A 15,596-nucleotide genomic window follows, 5' to 3' on the forward strand; every position below is an offset into this window, starting at 1 on the left:
GCAGATGTGAGACTTTGGAGCAAGGGGCCCTGCACCCGATTGTGCTGGACCCACATCACCCCATCACCCAGCTCATCATCCAAGATTTCGATGCTCGGCCCGCACATCCAGGAACAGAGAGAGTGTACGCAGAATTGCGTCGGCGATTCTGGATATTGCGAGGGAGAGCAGCTGTAAAGAAACATCAGTACAGCTGTCCTGAATGCCAGAGGTGGGCGGGCCCGTCCGGTTGTTCCCAGAATGGCGGATCTTCCACCCTCCAGCCTGCGGCTCCATCAGCCGGCCTTCTATTCGACAGGAACAGATTGCTTTGGGCCCGACCTCATCAAAATCGGGAGACGGACTGAAAAGCGATGGGGTATAATATTCAAATGCCTCACCACGCATGCCATTCATCTGGATCTCCTCACCAGCATGGACACTGACGCCTTTCTGATTGTATTGCGACGTTTCATCGCCCGTCGTGGCAAGCCTCACGAACTGATTTCAGATCAAGGCACTAATTTCAGAGGCGGCAGTTCTGAGCTCCAGGAGGCATTCAAAGCACTCACCCCACAACTTCAAGCACTGCTAGCAAATCAGCAGATTGACTTCAAATTCAACCCCCCAAATGCCCCTCATTTTGGTGGGTCCTGGGAGCGGGAGATTCGCTCCATCAAATCCGCGCTCCGTACTATCCTGGGAGCCCAGACAGTCAGCGAAGATGTCCTGATGACAGTCCTGTCGGAAGTGGAGGGCATCATCAATTCAAAGCCCCTGTGTTATGCTTCGGCTGACATCGCCGACCCAGACCCCATCACACCAAACATGTTGTTGATGGGGCGGCGCGACCCACATTTGCCTCAGGTAGTCTACGATGACAGCGAGCTCCTCAGCCGACGCAAATGGAGACAGTGTCAGGCACTCGCTGACCAGTTCTGGTCCAAATACATCACCAACTACCTGCCCTCCCTCCAGACACGATCTAAATGGCAACTGGAGAAGGACAACTTAAAACTGGATGACATCGTCATGATCATCGATCACCAATTCCCACGGGCTCTGTGGCCTGTGGGGAATATTACAGCCGTCATCCCTGGAGCAGACGGCCGGATACAGACAGCACAAATCCGAGTCAAGGACAGAACCTATACACGTCCCGTCGCCCGGCTCATCAAGCTTCCAGCCCTTCCCTCAGATTCGTCCAACTGACTTCAAGGACAGCAACTTCACTTAGCGAAGTTGGGGGCGGCTGTTCAGAAATGGACTCTGATTTATTCACCTGATGTGCACTCTTATTGCGAGCCACTCAGAATCCTGTGTCCACAGTTTCATTCAAGGCCTGTGCGCAGATTTCTGAGGGGGTCTGCATGGGTTTCACGTGAACAGGGGGTGTGCGCAGCAATCATCCAATCAGAAGCATGCATTACCGTCACGCAGTGAGTCTCCCTGCAGACCTGTCGGCTCCTCCGCCGAAGCTGCTCCTTCGGTGTTGAGATCGTTCTGCCTCACGTTAATTACCTCAATTGATCATAAGTTTCCTTCTGTGCCTTCATGCGTCCAAAGAACGTAAGTTTAATTATTTAATGTGAGCATGCTGTGTTTCTTGCCTTGAATTCGGGTTGTTGTTGTCTTGAAGTTGGGTTGTTGTTGCTCTGAAGTCGGGTTGTATATGGTTAGCTGCAGCGTGCAGACTGCCTCACGTGTATTGTATCCACTCGGTTGTGAGCTCAGCTGCTAGAGCTATCTGTTATGGATGATAGACATATTAATGTCAGTTCAGAAATAATATTTTGTTGATATTTGTGTCTTAGCTGCAGAACAAATGTGAGTTATTATCAGTGCATGTTTTCTCCTTTCACTGTATATTGCATACATGACATTTAATGGTTAGAGTGTTGTTTATTATTCATGTCCATATCCTGGATCATTCTTGTTTTTGACCTGCACTCTTTAAAGAGTTGCGTTCATGCACCTTATCCATTATTTCACTGTAGTGTTATTGATTTGTGATCACTTCATTTCTGTCTGTTTTATCATTTAATTCCGTTATTTGCACAACTGATTAGTTCATGATTAGTTAGTAGTTTATTTTCTTACAGAAATTAATGCTGTACACTTTGTTTCTATTTATATGTGCAGAGATAAATAATGTACCGTTATTCTCTTTATTTCATTTCATGCAGATACCATGATTGGTAACAGATGTTTAATAAATAACATTAAGATCCAATCTTCGACATCCTTCAAGTCCTTAACCGACTACCTGTAGTGATCACTGCCATCCAAACCAATCCATCAATACAGTCCTACTCCATTATCAACAAAACAAGCATCTTCAAAAGAGTGCTCAGGTGTAGATATAAAGTCAATCTTTAAATCACGTGGAAAAGTTTTTTATTTAAAAGAAATGTACTCAGGAAGAAAATAAAACCAACGTGATACACACCATATTCAATGTCAGGGTGGAAACCACCATACAATGTGCAAATCGCAGAAATAAACAGGAATAAATAATCTGCCCCGTATTTATTTTTTAAATGCAAGTAAAAACGTAACAAGTCAGTACAAGAGTAGAATAACGAGCAATGGCCGCTAGATCTAACAATTTTTAAATATATCAAGTATAACAATATAACAGTGCAAATGATAGACAACTCGGTGCAAATACCTGAAATATACTGTAAAAAGGCTCATTTTTTTCATGTACCACACAACTTTCTGTACATAAGATGACAATTTACAAATTTAGCACCGCAGTTGGAGAACAAGTCCTAAGATATGTTTAAAGTAAAAGCACACCGAAAGTGAAATATCCTGAGGAACATTAAAGATAAAACTAGAGATTAAAAAGTTGTAAAACAAGTATAAAGGTTTGCATGCTGTTCAGAGGTCCTTTAAAATAAATAAAATTGTATAAGCAATTGAATATGCTTATTTATATAACAGTACCTTCAACAAAGTGAAAAGGAGAAAGTAATTAACATCTAAGTCGCACAAGTTGTTGCATTTAAAAGAACTCTACTAAGGAAGAATGTAAGGAAAACAGGACAAAGAACATACTTAGGGTCAGGCTGGAAACCAGCGTAACAATGTGCAAATAACAGGAATAAACAAATGAAGAAATACTGTGCAGCGTATTTACGTATGACATTCAAGATAAATACTGTAAACAATCAAAGGGATTGAAGTTGTACAAAACTGTGCAATGGCTGCTTGATGTAATATTTACTATATATTTCAAGTACAACAGTATAATAGTGCAAATGATTTTGACAAAAGATCACTGTTTTTTTACATGTACCAGCTTATTGGCGTGTGATGGAACAGCTAGACCCTCCTGGGGATGAAGCCCACATAGTGATCCTGTGGGTCAGAATAGGCATCTCTTATTCGCCACACACAGCAGCTTGGGATAACAACTCGGTGCCCTCTCCCTAATTCTCCATACTGCAATAAGAAACTGCCTATATGCAGCAAACCTAAACTGGCGGTTGTCCTCGCCAGGATCAGGGCGATCAACCGTAGCATGTATGTCATTCCAAAGCCTCCTTTGCAGGCACAACACCCCACTGTTGACAACATAACCGTCCATGTGTGGAAGCGTATAAATGCAGTTTTCTGGTGCTTGTCCACAGCACTTCTTGGTAACGCTTCCTTTTACAGTACGGTAATTACCATGTATTAACATGGTAATTGCAAGGTAAGTACCATGTAATAAGGAGAAGTTACTGTAAAATTACCATGTAATTACAGGGTAACTATGTTGCTAATTACCTAGTACTTTTAGAGTAATTACCAAGCCAATTCCAGGCAAATACCAAGTAACTACCTGGTAGTAAGTATTAATTACTGGGTAATTATAATGTATATAGCAACTATGTCAGTAATTGCCAAGTACTTACTAAGTAATTGCTAAGTAATTACCATGTAATCGTTGGGAAATGTAGACTTTTTACTATGTATTACTAGGTACTGCTAGGTGTGTACGCTATGTATTTCCCTATTAGTCAAGTGTTTTTTACTACTTACCTGGTAACTTCTTAGTATTTCCCAGTAACTACAACATTTACCTGGTAATTACGGTTGAACTGCAGACTACTGCAAAAGGAAGTGAGGCCTGTTTCCACACTATTACCTGGTAACTACTTATTCCTTACCCAGGAACTGCAAAAATACCTACCTGGAAATTACATAGTCATTAAAGTGGATTTGTACTGTAAAAGGAAGTGAGGTCTGTTTCCATGTTATTACATGGTAATAATGCATTTATTACCCAGTAAATAGAAAAATATCTACCTGGAAATTACATAGTTATTAAAGTGGATTTGTACTGTAAAAGGAAGTGAGGTCTGTTTCCATGTTATTACCTGGTAATTACTCAGCATTTAGCCTGTTACTCGGAAACTTTCACATTACCCCACACACTTGTACCAAAAATGCAGCAAACCCCATCAGTGTCTGTGATCCAGTCTCTGAACAGCACACTGTATCTGTCAGGAGATCAGAGTTTCCATCAAAGCCACCATCACCAGCCATCGCATTACATGAAGATGAACGCATTATTATTCCACTTCCTCACTCCAAACACCTCACTGTGACAGACATGCAAAAACAAGAGAGCTGCCAAAGATAAACATTTTAATCAAATGGAGTTCAACTTCTTATAAAACAATTTACAAAACAGTGCACATTTTTAGCAGTCAGGCACCTTTTTTTTTTTTAAGAAACAGAACAGATTTCTTTTGCAAAAAACAAAATACAAATAACAGTGATAAACAATCACTATAAATCAACATTAATAAGTACACTGCTCCAGTCTTGTGAATTCACATCATCATGTGTTTTCTGCAGACCCGTCTGGTCTACAGGAACCCTTGATCTCCATCATCCCGAATACCCAGGACCGCCGTCGCCAGGTGTTGTCACGTTGTCCACGTCCAGACTTGTACCTCCCTCGGCGTGATGGAAACGAGGACAGCACAACTGTTCCTTCTTAATGCTCAGGTTTTATTCACTGTAACACCCAAACCCCAAACGTGAGAGCTGAAAACATACAAATATACATATTAATAAACAGAAACTTAGACAATAAACAAATATACACATTGCACAAAACACTAATATCTTTAAACCTTCAAACATACACATGAAACCGACATTACAACCGAATCAATCACCCAAGCCTGAACCACAGCCACCCAGCACCAGCTGCAGAGCACCACACTACCACCACGATAATGATCAATAAAACACCAAGAAAAAGCAAATACACTCACCTCACTGGCTGTTTCACATTGTAAGTCGTTTGTTTTTGCTCTTTTCACATACTTTTTGGAGCGTTTTCTCTCTCTCCACGTTTGTGTGCACCACTTAATGTGGTCCTACCCGGAACGTCTGCAGAGGGATAGTTCCGCCACTCGGTGATATTTATATTTAATAAATTTCGGTTCTGCCTCGACTGAGAGAAAGCTTATTTATGGCAGAACGTCTGCAGACACCTGGTGATATAGTGATATTTATATTTAATTACATTTCGGTTCCTACTCTAATGAGAGAAAGCGTGTTTACGGCGGAACGTTCCGGGTAGGACCACATTAAGTGATGCACAGATAAACGCGGAGAGAGAAAATAAGAACAAAAAACTCCGTGAAAAGAGCAAAAACAAACGGCTTACCTCCTTTACAATGTGAAGCAGCCAGTGAGGTGTGTATATTTCCGTTTTGCTTGGTGTTTTATTGATCATTATCGTGGTGGTAGTGTGGTGCTCTGCAGCTGGTGCTGGGTGGCTGTGGTTCAGGCTTGGGTGATTGATTCGGTTGTAATGTCGGTTTCATGTGTATGTTTGAAGGTTTAAAGATATTAGTGTTTTGTGCAATGTGTATATTTGTTTATTGTGTAAGTTTCTGTTTATTAATATGTATATTTGTATGTTTTCAGCTCTCACGTTTGGGGTTTGGGTGTTACAGTGAATAAAACCTGAGCATTAAGAAGGAACAGTTGTGCTGTCCTCGTTTCCATCACGCCGAGGGAGGTACAAGTCTGGACGTGGACAACGTGACAACACCTGGCGACGGCGGTCCTGGGTATTCGGGATGATGGAGATCAAGGGTTCCTGTAGACCAGACGGGTCTGCAGAAAACACATGATGATGTGAATTCACAAGACTGGAGCAGTGTACTTATTAATGTTGATTTATAGTGATTGTTTATCACTGTTATTTGTATTTTGTTTTTTGCAAAAGAAATCTGTTCTGTTTCTTAAAAAAAAAAGGTGCCTGACTGCTAAAAATGTGCACTGTTTTGTAAATTGTTTTATAAGAAGTTGAACTCCATTTGATTAAAATGTTTATCTTTGGCAGCTCTCTTCTTTTTGCATGTCTGTCACAGTGAGGTGTTTGGAGTGAGGAAGTGGAATAATAATGCGTTCATCTTCATGTAATGTGATGGCTGGTGATGGTGGTTTTGATGGAAACTCTGATCTCCTGACAGATACAGTGTGCTGTTCAGAGACTGGATCACAGACACTGATGGGGTTTGCTGCATTTTTGGTACAAGTGTGTGGGGTATGTGAAAGTTTCCAAGTAACAGGCTAAATACTGAGTAATTACCAGGTAATAACATGGAGACAGACCTCACTTCCTTTTACAGTACAAATCCACTTTAATAACTATGTAATTTCCAGGTAGATATTTTTCTATTTACTGGGTAATAAATGAGTAATTACCATGTAATAACATGGAAACAGACCTCACTTCCTTTTACAGTACAAATCCACTTTAATAACTATGTAATTTCCAGGTAGGTATTTTTGCAGTTCCTGGGTAACGAGTAAGTAGTTACCAGGTAATAGTGTGGAAACAGGCCTCACTTCCTTTTGCAGTAGTCTACAGTTCAACCGTAATTACCAGGTAAATGTTGTAGTTACTGGGAAGTTACCAGGTAAGTAGTAAAAAACACTTGACTAATAGGGAAATACATAGCGAACACACCTAGCAGTACCAAATAATACCTGGTAAAAAGTCTACATTTCCCAATGATTACATGGTAATTACTTAGCAATTACTTCGTAAGTACTTGGCAATTACCGACATAGTTGCTATATACATTATAATTACCCAGTAATTAATACTTAATACCAGGTAGTTACCTGGTATTTGCCTGGAATTGGCTTGGTAATTACTCTAAAAGTACTAGGTAATTAGCAACATAGTTACCCTGTAATTACATGGTAATTTTACAGTAACTTCTCCTTATTACATGGTACTTACCTTGCAATTACCATGTTAATACATGGTAATTACCGTACTGTAAAAGGAAGCGTTACCCACTTCTTCTCTAACACCGTAGGCATCTCCCTACAGTGTCCACAGATGCACCAGGCTGGCGAAGAAGGATCAGGCTGGCCAGCTGGGTCCTGTGATGATGGTCCGGCCCCCTGCAGCGCTGGAGTGGAAGCAGCTAAAACATCAAAAACCAAGCTGGGGTCTCTCTCCACGCATCTCTCCACGACCCCCTGCAGCTCCTCGAATGATAAAGCCCTGATTCTGGCCTGGTAGAGCAGAAAAAAAAGAGCTTATTAGTTGTGGCGAAGTAATGGTTCATATTATATTATCATTGTATATTGTTTGCTTACAGGTTGTTATAAGTAGCGCCATCCCAGGCAACATTGTAAATGGAACGCTACTGTTGACAGGTTACAGTATCACCGGTTACAGCTGATGTGTGAACCTTCCATGCGTCAGTTAAGATCGTCAGTGGACAATAAAACAAGTAAGCAACTGTGTGCTTTAAACGTACATCCTGTAGTTGATTATTGAAGAAAGCCGGACAGGATGAAACACATAGCATGATAGTGTCTCGCTAAAGAAAAAATACCTGATTTTCTGACAGTATTTCTGCCCATAACTTATCCTTGTGACATCCTCAGCCGTTAGGCTTTCGGAACCGACGGCGGTTCCGCGGCCACGACCTCGGCCTCTTCCACGTCCGCGTCCGCCTCTTCTACCAGGACCCCGGCTCCACGACCTTTGCCCCGATTGACCGCCTGTACTTGGTTCCGCTTTACCTCACCTCGCACTTCGAGAAGTGGATGGCATTGGCGTGTATTCATCCCCAGAGCTTTCTTCTGGCACATACTGCAAAAACAATAAATGAATTTAGTTTATTCATCGGTTGATTAGCAGGCTTCATGGATACGCGGCTAAGTACATAATTGATTGTCCGGTTGGTAAACGCTAATACAGCTTTGTTCTACAAAGTATCTTAGAAAACAGGTACATGTAAAAGCTATATAAACCCTAATGAGCACAACTTTTAGTTATGGTATTGCATTGGAAACTCACCTCCGAATCAGACATCGTTGCACAACTTTTCCTGCTCGTCACTGTAAAGCCAGTGAGTGCTTCAGTGTTTTGATACCGGCAGGCATGGTGTCGCATTCACTAGCACGTTCTTGTGGGAGGGGCTTAACTTGCGTAAGGGCGTGATGTCAGAGAAAACAGGACGGAAGGGGCTGTGCCGGGTTTCAAAGCGCCATCTTGGATGGGTCACATTGGCATCTTGCCAAAATCCTGCCAACAGCACCTTTGAATGCAAAGTTTCAGCAGCCTCGACATTTAAAGCACTATTAAAGGGGACGTTGATCAACCAGTTTTGCTCATTCGTATTTATTTTCTAGCCCCCCCTAGAAGGCTTGTACAGGATAACCGGCACTGAAAGCTTCTTAGATCTGTGTCTTTTACTGCGCCGCTTCCTTGCTTTTCCTCCTTCCTCCGAAAACACTCTGTTCAGTTGACTCCATCCGAGTCTCATCCATGTGCGCATTCCACTCGCTGTGATTGGTCACCCCCCCTTTGCCGGTACGGAAGTCGAGATAACTGACAAGCGTTACCACATCAGCTGTTTGTGGAATGGCACATTCTTCAGAAATCCAGCCTTAAAGGAATACTCCACCCAAAAAACGATCTGGCCTCATTTTCTACTCACCCTCATGCTGAGAAACACTCTGGAGCAGTTTTTTGATGTTTCAAATGCAGTTGGAGATGTTTGGGGACTTGCGTTGTCAACAAACAGGGACCGACAGAGTCCGACAGAAAAAACGGTCCATAAAGTCCTCAAAACATTCCCATTTTCCTTCATACTGCTCGTCCGCTGTAATCCTAGTGTCCTGAGCGCGTAACGTCCATAATTAATTCTTAACGAGGTCATTTAGTACATTTTAATTGCCTAACCAGTGCGCTCTCGTACAGCTCAGGTGCATGTCTGCGTGTTATGGGCCCCAAGCTAGGTTGGGTACCGCACAGCAATAAGATTAAGTTGTTGGATTCAATGCCTGAAAAACAGGTGAAAAGTGCATGAAAATGAGGCACACTGAACAGCGTTGTTCTGCTGCAAAATCCATCTGATTTATTCACAAAACAATGCATCAATCAATTTATCATTCAATCACTCAATTAATAAGCAACATTTCCCAAAAACTGCAACAGTGTCTCTTCCATTCATAAGTCCTTTTTCAGGTCGAAAGTGTGAATGTATGTGTGCATGAATGTACAGGTAAGTATAACATGTGTATGTATGTGTAAGGTTAAATGTTTACAGTGTGCAAGTGAGTATGGTAAGTAGGTATGGTGTAGTGTGTGTGTGTGTGTGTGTCACAGTTCTTAAACATTTTCAAATCATCATCATTCAACATGGATAACAACAGTATTATTGTGAAACACATTTAAGACAATTTATATCATCATACTGATCCCATGTATCTGCCATTAAGCAATGAAAGTGACTGTGCAATTGATACACTATAATACTCTTAACTCACAATCACAGTGCAGCATGAATCTGGATTCATTAATTTACCGTACTGTAGCTTAAAGCTAGTTTTAGGGCAAGGTTTTAACGGTCTGTCAAAAAAACATATGGAAGCAGCATCACATTACAGGGAAATAACAATACAGCAGATCCAACAGGACTCAGGCACTTTAAACACAAATAAATGCACTTAAACAATAAATCATTTATTGTAATTTCTCCACATGAACATCACAGCACTTCAGACATATAAAGAATTTCAGAAGAAGATATTAGAAAATGGAATCAGGAATGTCCAGCTGCTCATCACACAATACTGAAGAAAACTTAGGATCTCTATAAACGCAACAAACTCTTCAACAACTCTATAACTTTCAAGTGCTCAGGAAACAACATTCAGACAGGGATTAATTATAAATTCACACATTTCAAGATGTAGTGGAGACATATGGCCGGTGCCATTACTGACGGTCACAAAACAGCTCCAAATTCGCGGACTTTTTCATACTCTTAAAACTCGTCATAAAACGCTCAAAACCTTCTTTCAACCATAACACAGCATGCTCACATCGTCTCTACATGTCAGAGCATCTATATATGTGTTTCGTTTCATACTGATACTCACACGGAGTGTCCAAGCGGCCACCGCTGCTGCTCCGCAGTGCCCAGCTGCTAATTATCTGCGGCCCTATTTTTTTATTTTTTTTCCCTGTCCATTGTCCGGCCGCTGCAGAATTTAGCACGGGCCGGGCGCCCGGACTGAAAAGGTCTGGCAGAAACCCTTATGGGACGATTGTATTTTCACTCACCTGCTGCAGTGACGCTGCTCTGATAATAAACATGCTACATCCTGGTGTAGCATAATGTGCTGTTACGCTAGGATAGCTCCGATGCACCACAGACATGCTGCACTGTCTTTTCGTTTCAACTTGTAGTGATCCCACACTTTGCGTCCCAAAACGCTTACTATTATTATTTTTATGGTAGAAAACATTCACCCGCTTGCCCCGTGTGGCAGATAACCCTGCTATTTACTCGCCAAACAGAAAATTCATCTGCCTTTGGCAGCTGGGTGATTCTCTGAATTCGGTGCACTTTGGTGTCCCACGCATTTACCTCAAAGATTTTCATATAAAGTGAATCACAAAAGGCATTTTAAATCGAGAAATTGAAGGATCCATGTGTATTTGCATTATAGCACACAAATGTGTTTTTAAAATTACGTTTAGAAAAATTTTATGACTTGTTGAGGCCTAGAGGTCTGCCAAATGTACATGTCCCCACTTACCAAAGTTACTTTTTCATTGAATATAAACCAAATAAAAATATGCAGTAACTGTATTTTTTTTGCTAATATAATAATTTTCCTGTCTATGATTACCTAAATTAAAGAAATATAAGAAAAATACATTAAAAATGTAAACAATAGCTTTATTTAACCATGTCCCTCAGTTTTGTTCAACCCCGTAACACCATATGTACCGTCAGCCTTTTCAAAATAATGGTTCAGCCCAAGTTCTTCAGCATCCAGAAAGTGACATCTCTCATCATTTTGCCGCAGATTCTGTTAAGAGAGGAAAGTATTAGCACACTTTCTTTGTGATATTTAATAGTTTTTATCATCGGATTGACATCGTCAAGCTCAACCTTTCAACTCTGTTACATACATAAATGATACTTACTATTGTTTGAGTAAAACAAATAATTGTCTTGGTAAAATACATCAATTTCTTGTTTTCCTCATGGTATATGATGCTCTACACCGTAGCTAATGTGGATGTGTGACGACTTTTAGCTAAAATCTTCAACCCCGTAACAAAAAACACTTTTACATGGTTGAAGCGCTGTTACGTGGTTGAATGTTGCACCAGCCAGTCCCTTTTAAGTCAATAATATTTCACATTCATTTGGATTTCATGCCTAAAGGTGGGAATCCCTATTTTCTCTGAGGTTTAAATATGCCTTCATCAGATGCAATTATTAGAAACACAATTTTTTTGTGGAATATTTTTCAATACTCAGAGAACTCAAAGAGCACCGACTTCAGAGAATCACCCGTTAATTTCGGACGTTGGTGGTAATTCTAACTTTTTTGCGCTATTCCCCGATCAGCTGATGATTTCTTCGAGCACCCAACCTTACCATATAAAATAACTTTTATAGCTAACACAAAATAAACACAGGACACTGAAAAGTTCTAACTTACCGCTTCTGCAAAACAGTGCCGTGCAAAATACCGTCGGCAGACAGAGACTGGAGTATTTGTCTTCTTCTGACCCGGAAAAAGAAATAATTTCCACTGCTGCCTGGCCGATTTCGTCTTCAGGAAAGCCAAATAAAACTGCCTTTCCAGGATATCCAAATAAACATTTTCTGGGAGCCATGTTCTCTGGATCTAACACCAACACACTCACACCAGGCACAGAGCAGGATGGGCCGGGTCTGAGCATGACCATATAAGGAAGCCCGGATCACGTCTACGTCACAACGGTCCCGGCTTGAAAAAAACTCAGTGAAACAGAGCCTTCACAGCCAGGCAGAACATTTTTCAGGGCTTGCGGACAAAGACATGAACCACATTACTTGACACTTTGGTGTCGTTTCACATTGGTATCAGACTATTTAATAGTGTTTACAGGTTTAAAAAAGAGGGCCACTGATCAGCGTCCCCTTTAATCGAAATGGTCTCAACTGTCCTGTTCTTGTAGATCATTTTGTCTTTCTAACACATTCTTCAATGTGAAATGCACAGAAGCGAAGAAGCTGTGAGTTGAGACAAATGTGAAAATAAATGTTTTTGAACATGTGAGTTGTGTTCACTGTAATCTTTTAGAAAAATGGTGAACTTGTGATTATTAGTCAAGACGGGATACAATTTGAAAATGTTAATCGACTTGATTTGCAATTTTAAGTTCAATTGCTGCTTTAAAAACATGAGTTAACTTAACTTGAAAAGGCAATTGGTAAGAATATAGTTAGTTTAACTTTAAAATGTGACTTGAAACGATATGTAATTGTATGTTCCTTTGACAAAAGAAGTCAAGTTTTCTTGAATGGATAATTCAATGTTGGGAGTTATTTTAACTCAGATTACAAGGTTTAAACAAGTAATAATCATTAATTATACAACTGGCATAGCTGAATTATGTGAGTTGAAATAGCATAGAATTGTAAGTTTCCTTGACAAGAGAATGCAAGTTTTCTTGAATGGATGACATAATACAGTTAGTAGTTTCAACTCAGACTATCAAGTTCAAATAATACATTATTATTAACTGGGCAACTTATATAACTTACCTTCCTGAGTTAAAAAAATAATTTTTTGAAGTTGAGTTTACTTATGTTGTAAAGGCAGCAAATGAACTTAAGTTTTTAAGTTGAACCACCCTAATAATTTTTACAGTGTAATGGCCGTGGTGGCTATTTTACTGTTTCTAGGTGGCGCTAGAGAACAGATAGGGTTATGGTTTTTTTTTTTTTTTTATTTTATAAAATTTTTCACCAGACTGGATGTGCCTGCCAAATTTGGTGAGTTTTCGTGCGTGTTTAGGGGGTCAAATTTGCGTTTACGTGGTAGATCAGTATAATAATAATAAGAAGAAGAAACGGACAAAGAACAATAGCGGCCTTGCCTTCCAGGCAAGGTGGTCTCCTGAGGCCTGGAGGGCAAGGCCTCTATTGTTCTTTGTCCGTTTCTGCTTCATCTTCTTCTTCTCTTTCTTCTTCTTAATAGGGACCGAGCCCGACGGCAAGGTGGCCTCTGCGGCCACCTTGCCGTCGGGCTCGGTCCCTAAAAATACCTTATCAGTTAAACACAGTCAGCATCATGAGCGGGAGCAGATGATAATATATGACATGATATTACTAAAAAAACAAATGAAAAAGGAGTGAATAGGGTTAAAAGAGAGATTAAAAAAGGACATCCACCGTGATCCAGTATACGGCAAAAGAATGCTCTATTTATTCACCACAGTCCACAAAAGGAAAAGGAACCTTGTTCCAATATCTGTGGGAACGTGATCAGATTCATCATTTTGGGAGAAAGCTCATAAAAAACATCTTGTCTTCCACAGTAGGAAGGTTCAGAGGACCGACTTCATCCCTCCATTGCTCTCAGCTCAATGCCCGCCGGGTTTGCCGGTCTGCTGGTCTGCCTCCTGTTGGCCTGCGGAGACATGACGACACACAGGAGTGACGGAGAGCTTGGTTCCACCCAGAGCTTCAGAGCATCACCAGAGAGGTGAACAGTACCTTTTGGCATAACAAGATAGCACACAGCAGGAGAGGCAGCAGCAGGGCAGACAGGGCCAGGACCACGTTTATGATGATCTCACTTGTTGGAGCTGAACACACAAAGAACAATCAGCCATCTGTCTGAGGACTGCTGACAGTGAGACCATTCATCTTGGCTCCCTCTTGGTCTGGATCAGGTCTGGGTGGCGCTATAGAGACCAAATCCCTCCAGACATGTCTGTCCCTTCCATCTTCCTCCAGCTCTTCTGGTTGGACAGTCCAATGGTTCCGACTTTGATTTATTTTGATTTGGTTCCCTTCAGGAAGATAAACTGACCCACCTCTTTTTCTGATTGACTAATATTAAGACTCTGACTGGTTTTATTGGTTCACAACATCTTCAGTTAAATGAGTCCAACATGATTCCACTGGATATACTACACTGTACCACAATAACAAAGCATATGCAAAGATTCTGTCTCTATCTCCCAACTGACAGAAATCCACCGAGAGATGGAGAACTTTAATAACTGATCACTGCTCCATCACTGCTCCATCACCCACCATGTTCCCCTCCAATTCAGTCTCTTGAGTCAGTTGATTCAGCTGACAGTCTGTCGGCTTTGGTTCTCTTCTCTCTCCTCTCAGAGCTCCTGGTGCCACTTTAAGTCGACCTTGGTGAAGTTGTTCTGAAGCACTGGAGAGGTACTTCATACACTCCTTACTGCTCCGTTCTCAGTCCCTAAACTCAGCCTCGTCCAGCTAAGAACAGAAGCTTTAAAGCAGTCAGAAACACCTGCTGTTGTTGACCAGATTGGTAAATGGACTACACTTGTATAGCGCTTTTTACCCTGCATGACAGAGCCCAAAGCGCTTCACACTGCAATATCACATCAACCCTTTCACACTATACTCAGTGGTGGTAAGCTACTATTGTAGCCACAGCTGCCCTGGGGCAGACTGACGGAAGTGAGGCTGCCAATCTGCGCCATCGGCCCCTGTGACCACCGCCAACCATTCACTCTCACAACTTTCATACTAGGCAAGGTGGGTGAAGTGTCTTGCCCAAGGACACAACGCCAGTTTTACGCCTGCGGGAGCGGGGATCGAACCGCCAACCTTCCGGTTATAAGACGACCCGCTCTACCAACTGAGCTACTGTCGCCCCGATTGACTTGGTTCCGATGAATATGTCTTAGAACAAAGGTGTTCTGAGTTCTTCAGGTGGAGGAAGGAGATGTTGAAAAAGTGTTAGAAGACCTGAACAGGGTTCATAGACCTCTTGTCTGAGGACCAGAGTTCTCCTGAACACCAAACATGTTCAATACAAGTTCAGATGAAAAAGTAGAAAGCCAGAGGAAACAGAGGCAACTTGTGGGAAACAGTAGAAATTCAGAGGAAGAACAAGAAACTCAGAGGAAATAGCAGAAACTTAGAGAAAAGTACAGGCTCAGATAAAGATGAAGCAGAACATCAGAAGAAAAAAGTAGAAACTCAGAGGAAAAACATAAAAAGTAAAACCCCAGAGGAAACAGTAGAAACCCAGAAGAAACCATAAACTCAGATGAATCAGAA

At 41.4% G+C, this 15,596-nt stretch overlaps 1 protein-coding gene across 1 annotated transcript in view; it reads right to left on the bottom strand.

Annotated features, from left to right (window-relative positions):
• Positions 1-13,799: 13,799 nt before the first annotated feature.
• Positions 13,800-15,596, bottom strand: part of LOC115384262 (scavenger receptor cysteine-rich type 1 protein M130-like) — a 43,043-nt gene continuing 41,246 nt past the window's right edge. Inside the window, exons 6-7 of the mRNA XM_030086593.1 lie at positions 14,040-14,131; positions 13,800-13,953 (exon numbers count right to left, since the gene is read on the bottom strand). Of these exons, the coding sequence (XP_029942453.1) occupies positions 13,885-13,953; positions 14,040-14,131 (161 nt within the window). The 3' untranslated portion in view covers positions 13,800-13,884. The remainder of the gene's footprint in view (positions 13,954-14,039; positions 14,132-15,596) is intronic.

The sequence above is a fragment of the Salarias fasciatus genome (genome assembly GCF_902148845.1).
Source record: "Salarias fasciatus chromosome 23 unlocalized genomic scaffold, fSalaFa1.1 super_scaffold_20, whole genome shotgun sequence".
Lineage (NCBI taxonomy): Eukaryota > Metazoa > Chordata > Actinopteri > Blenniiformes > Blenniidae > Salarias > Salarias fasciatus.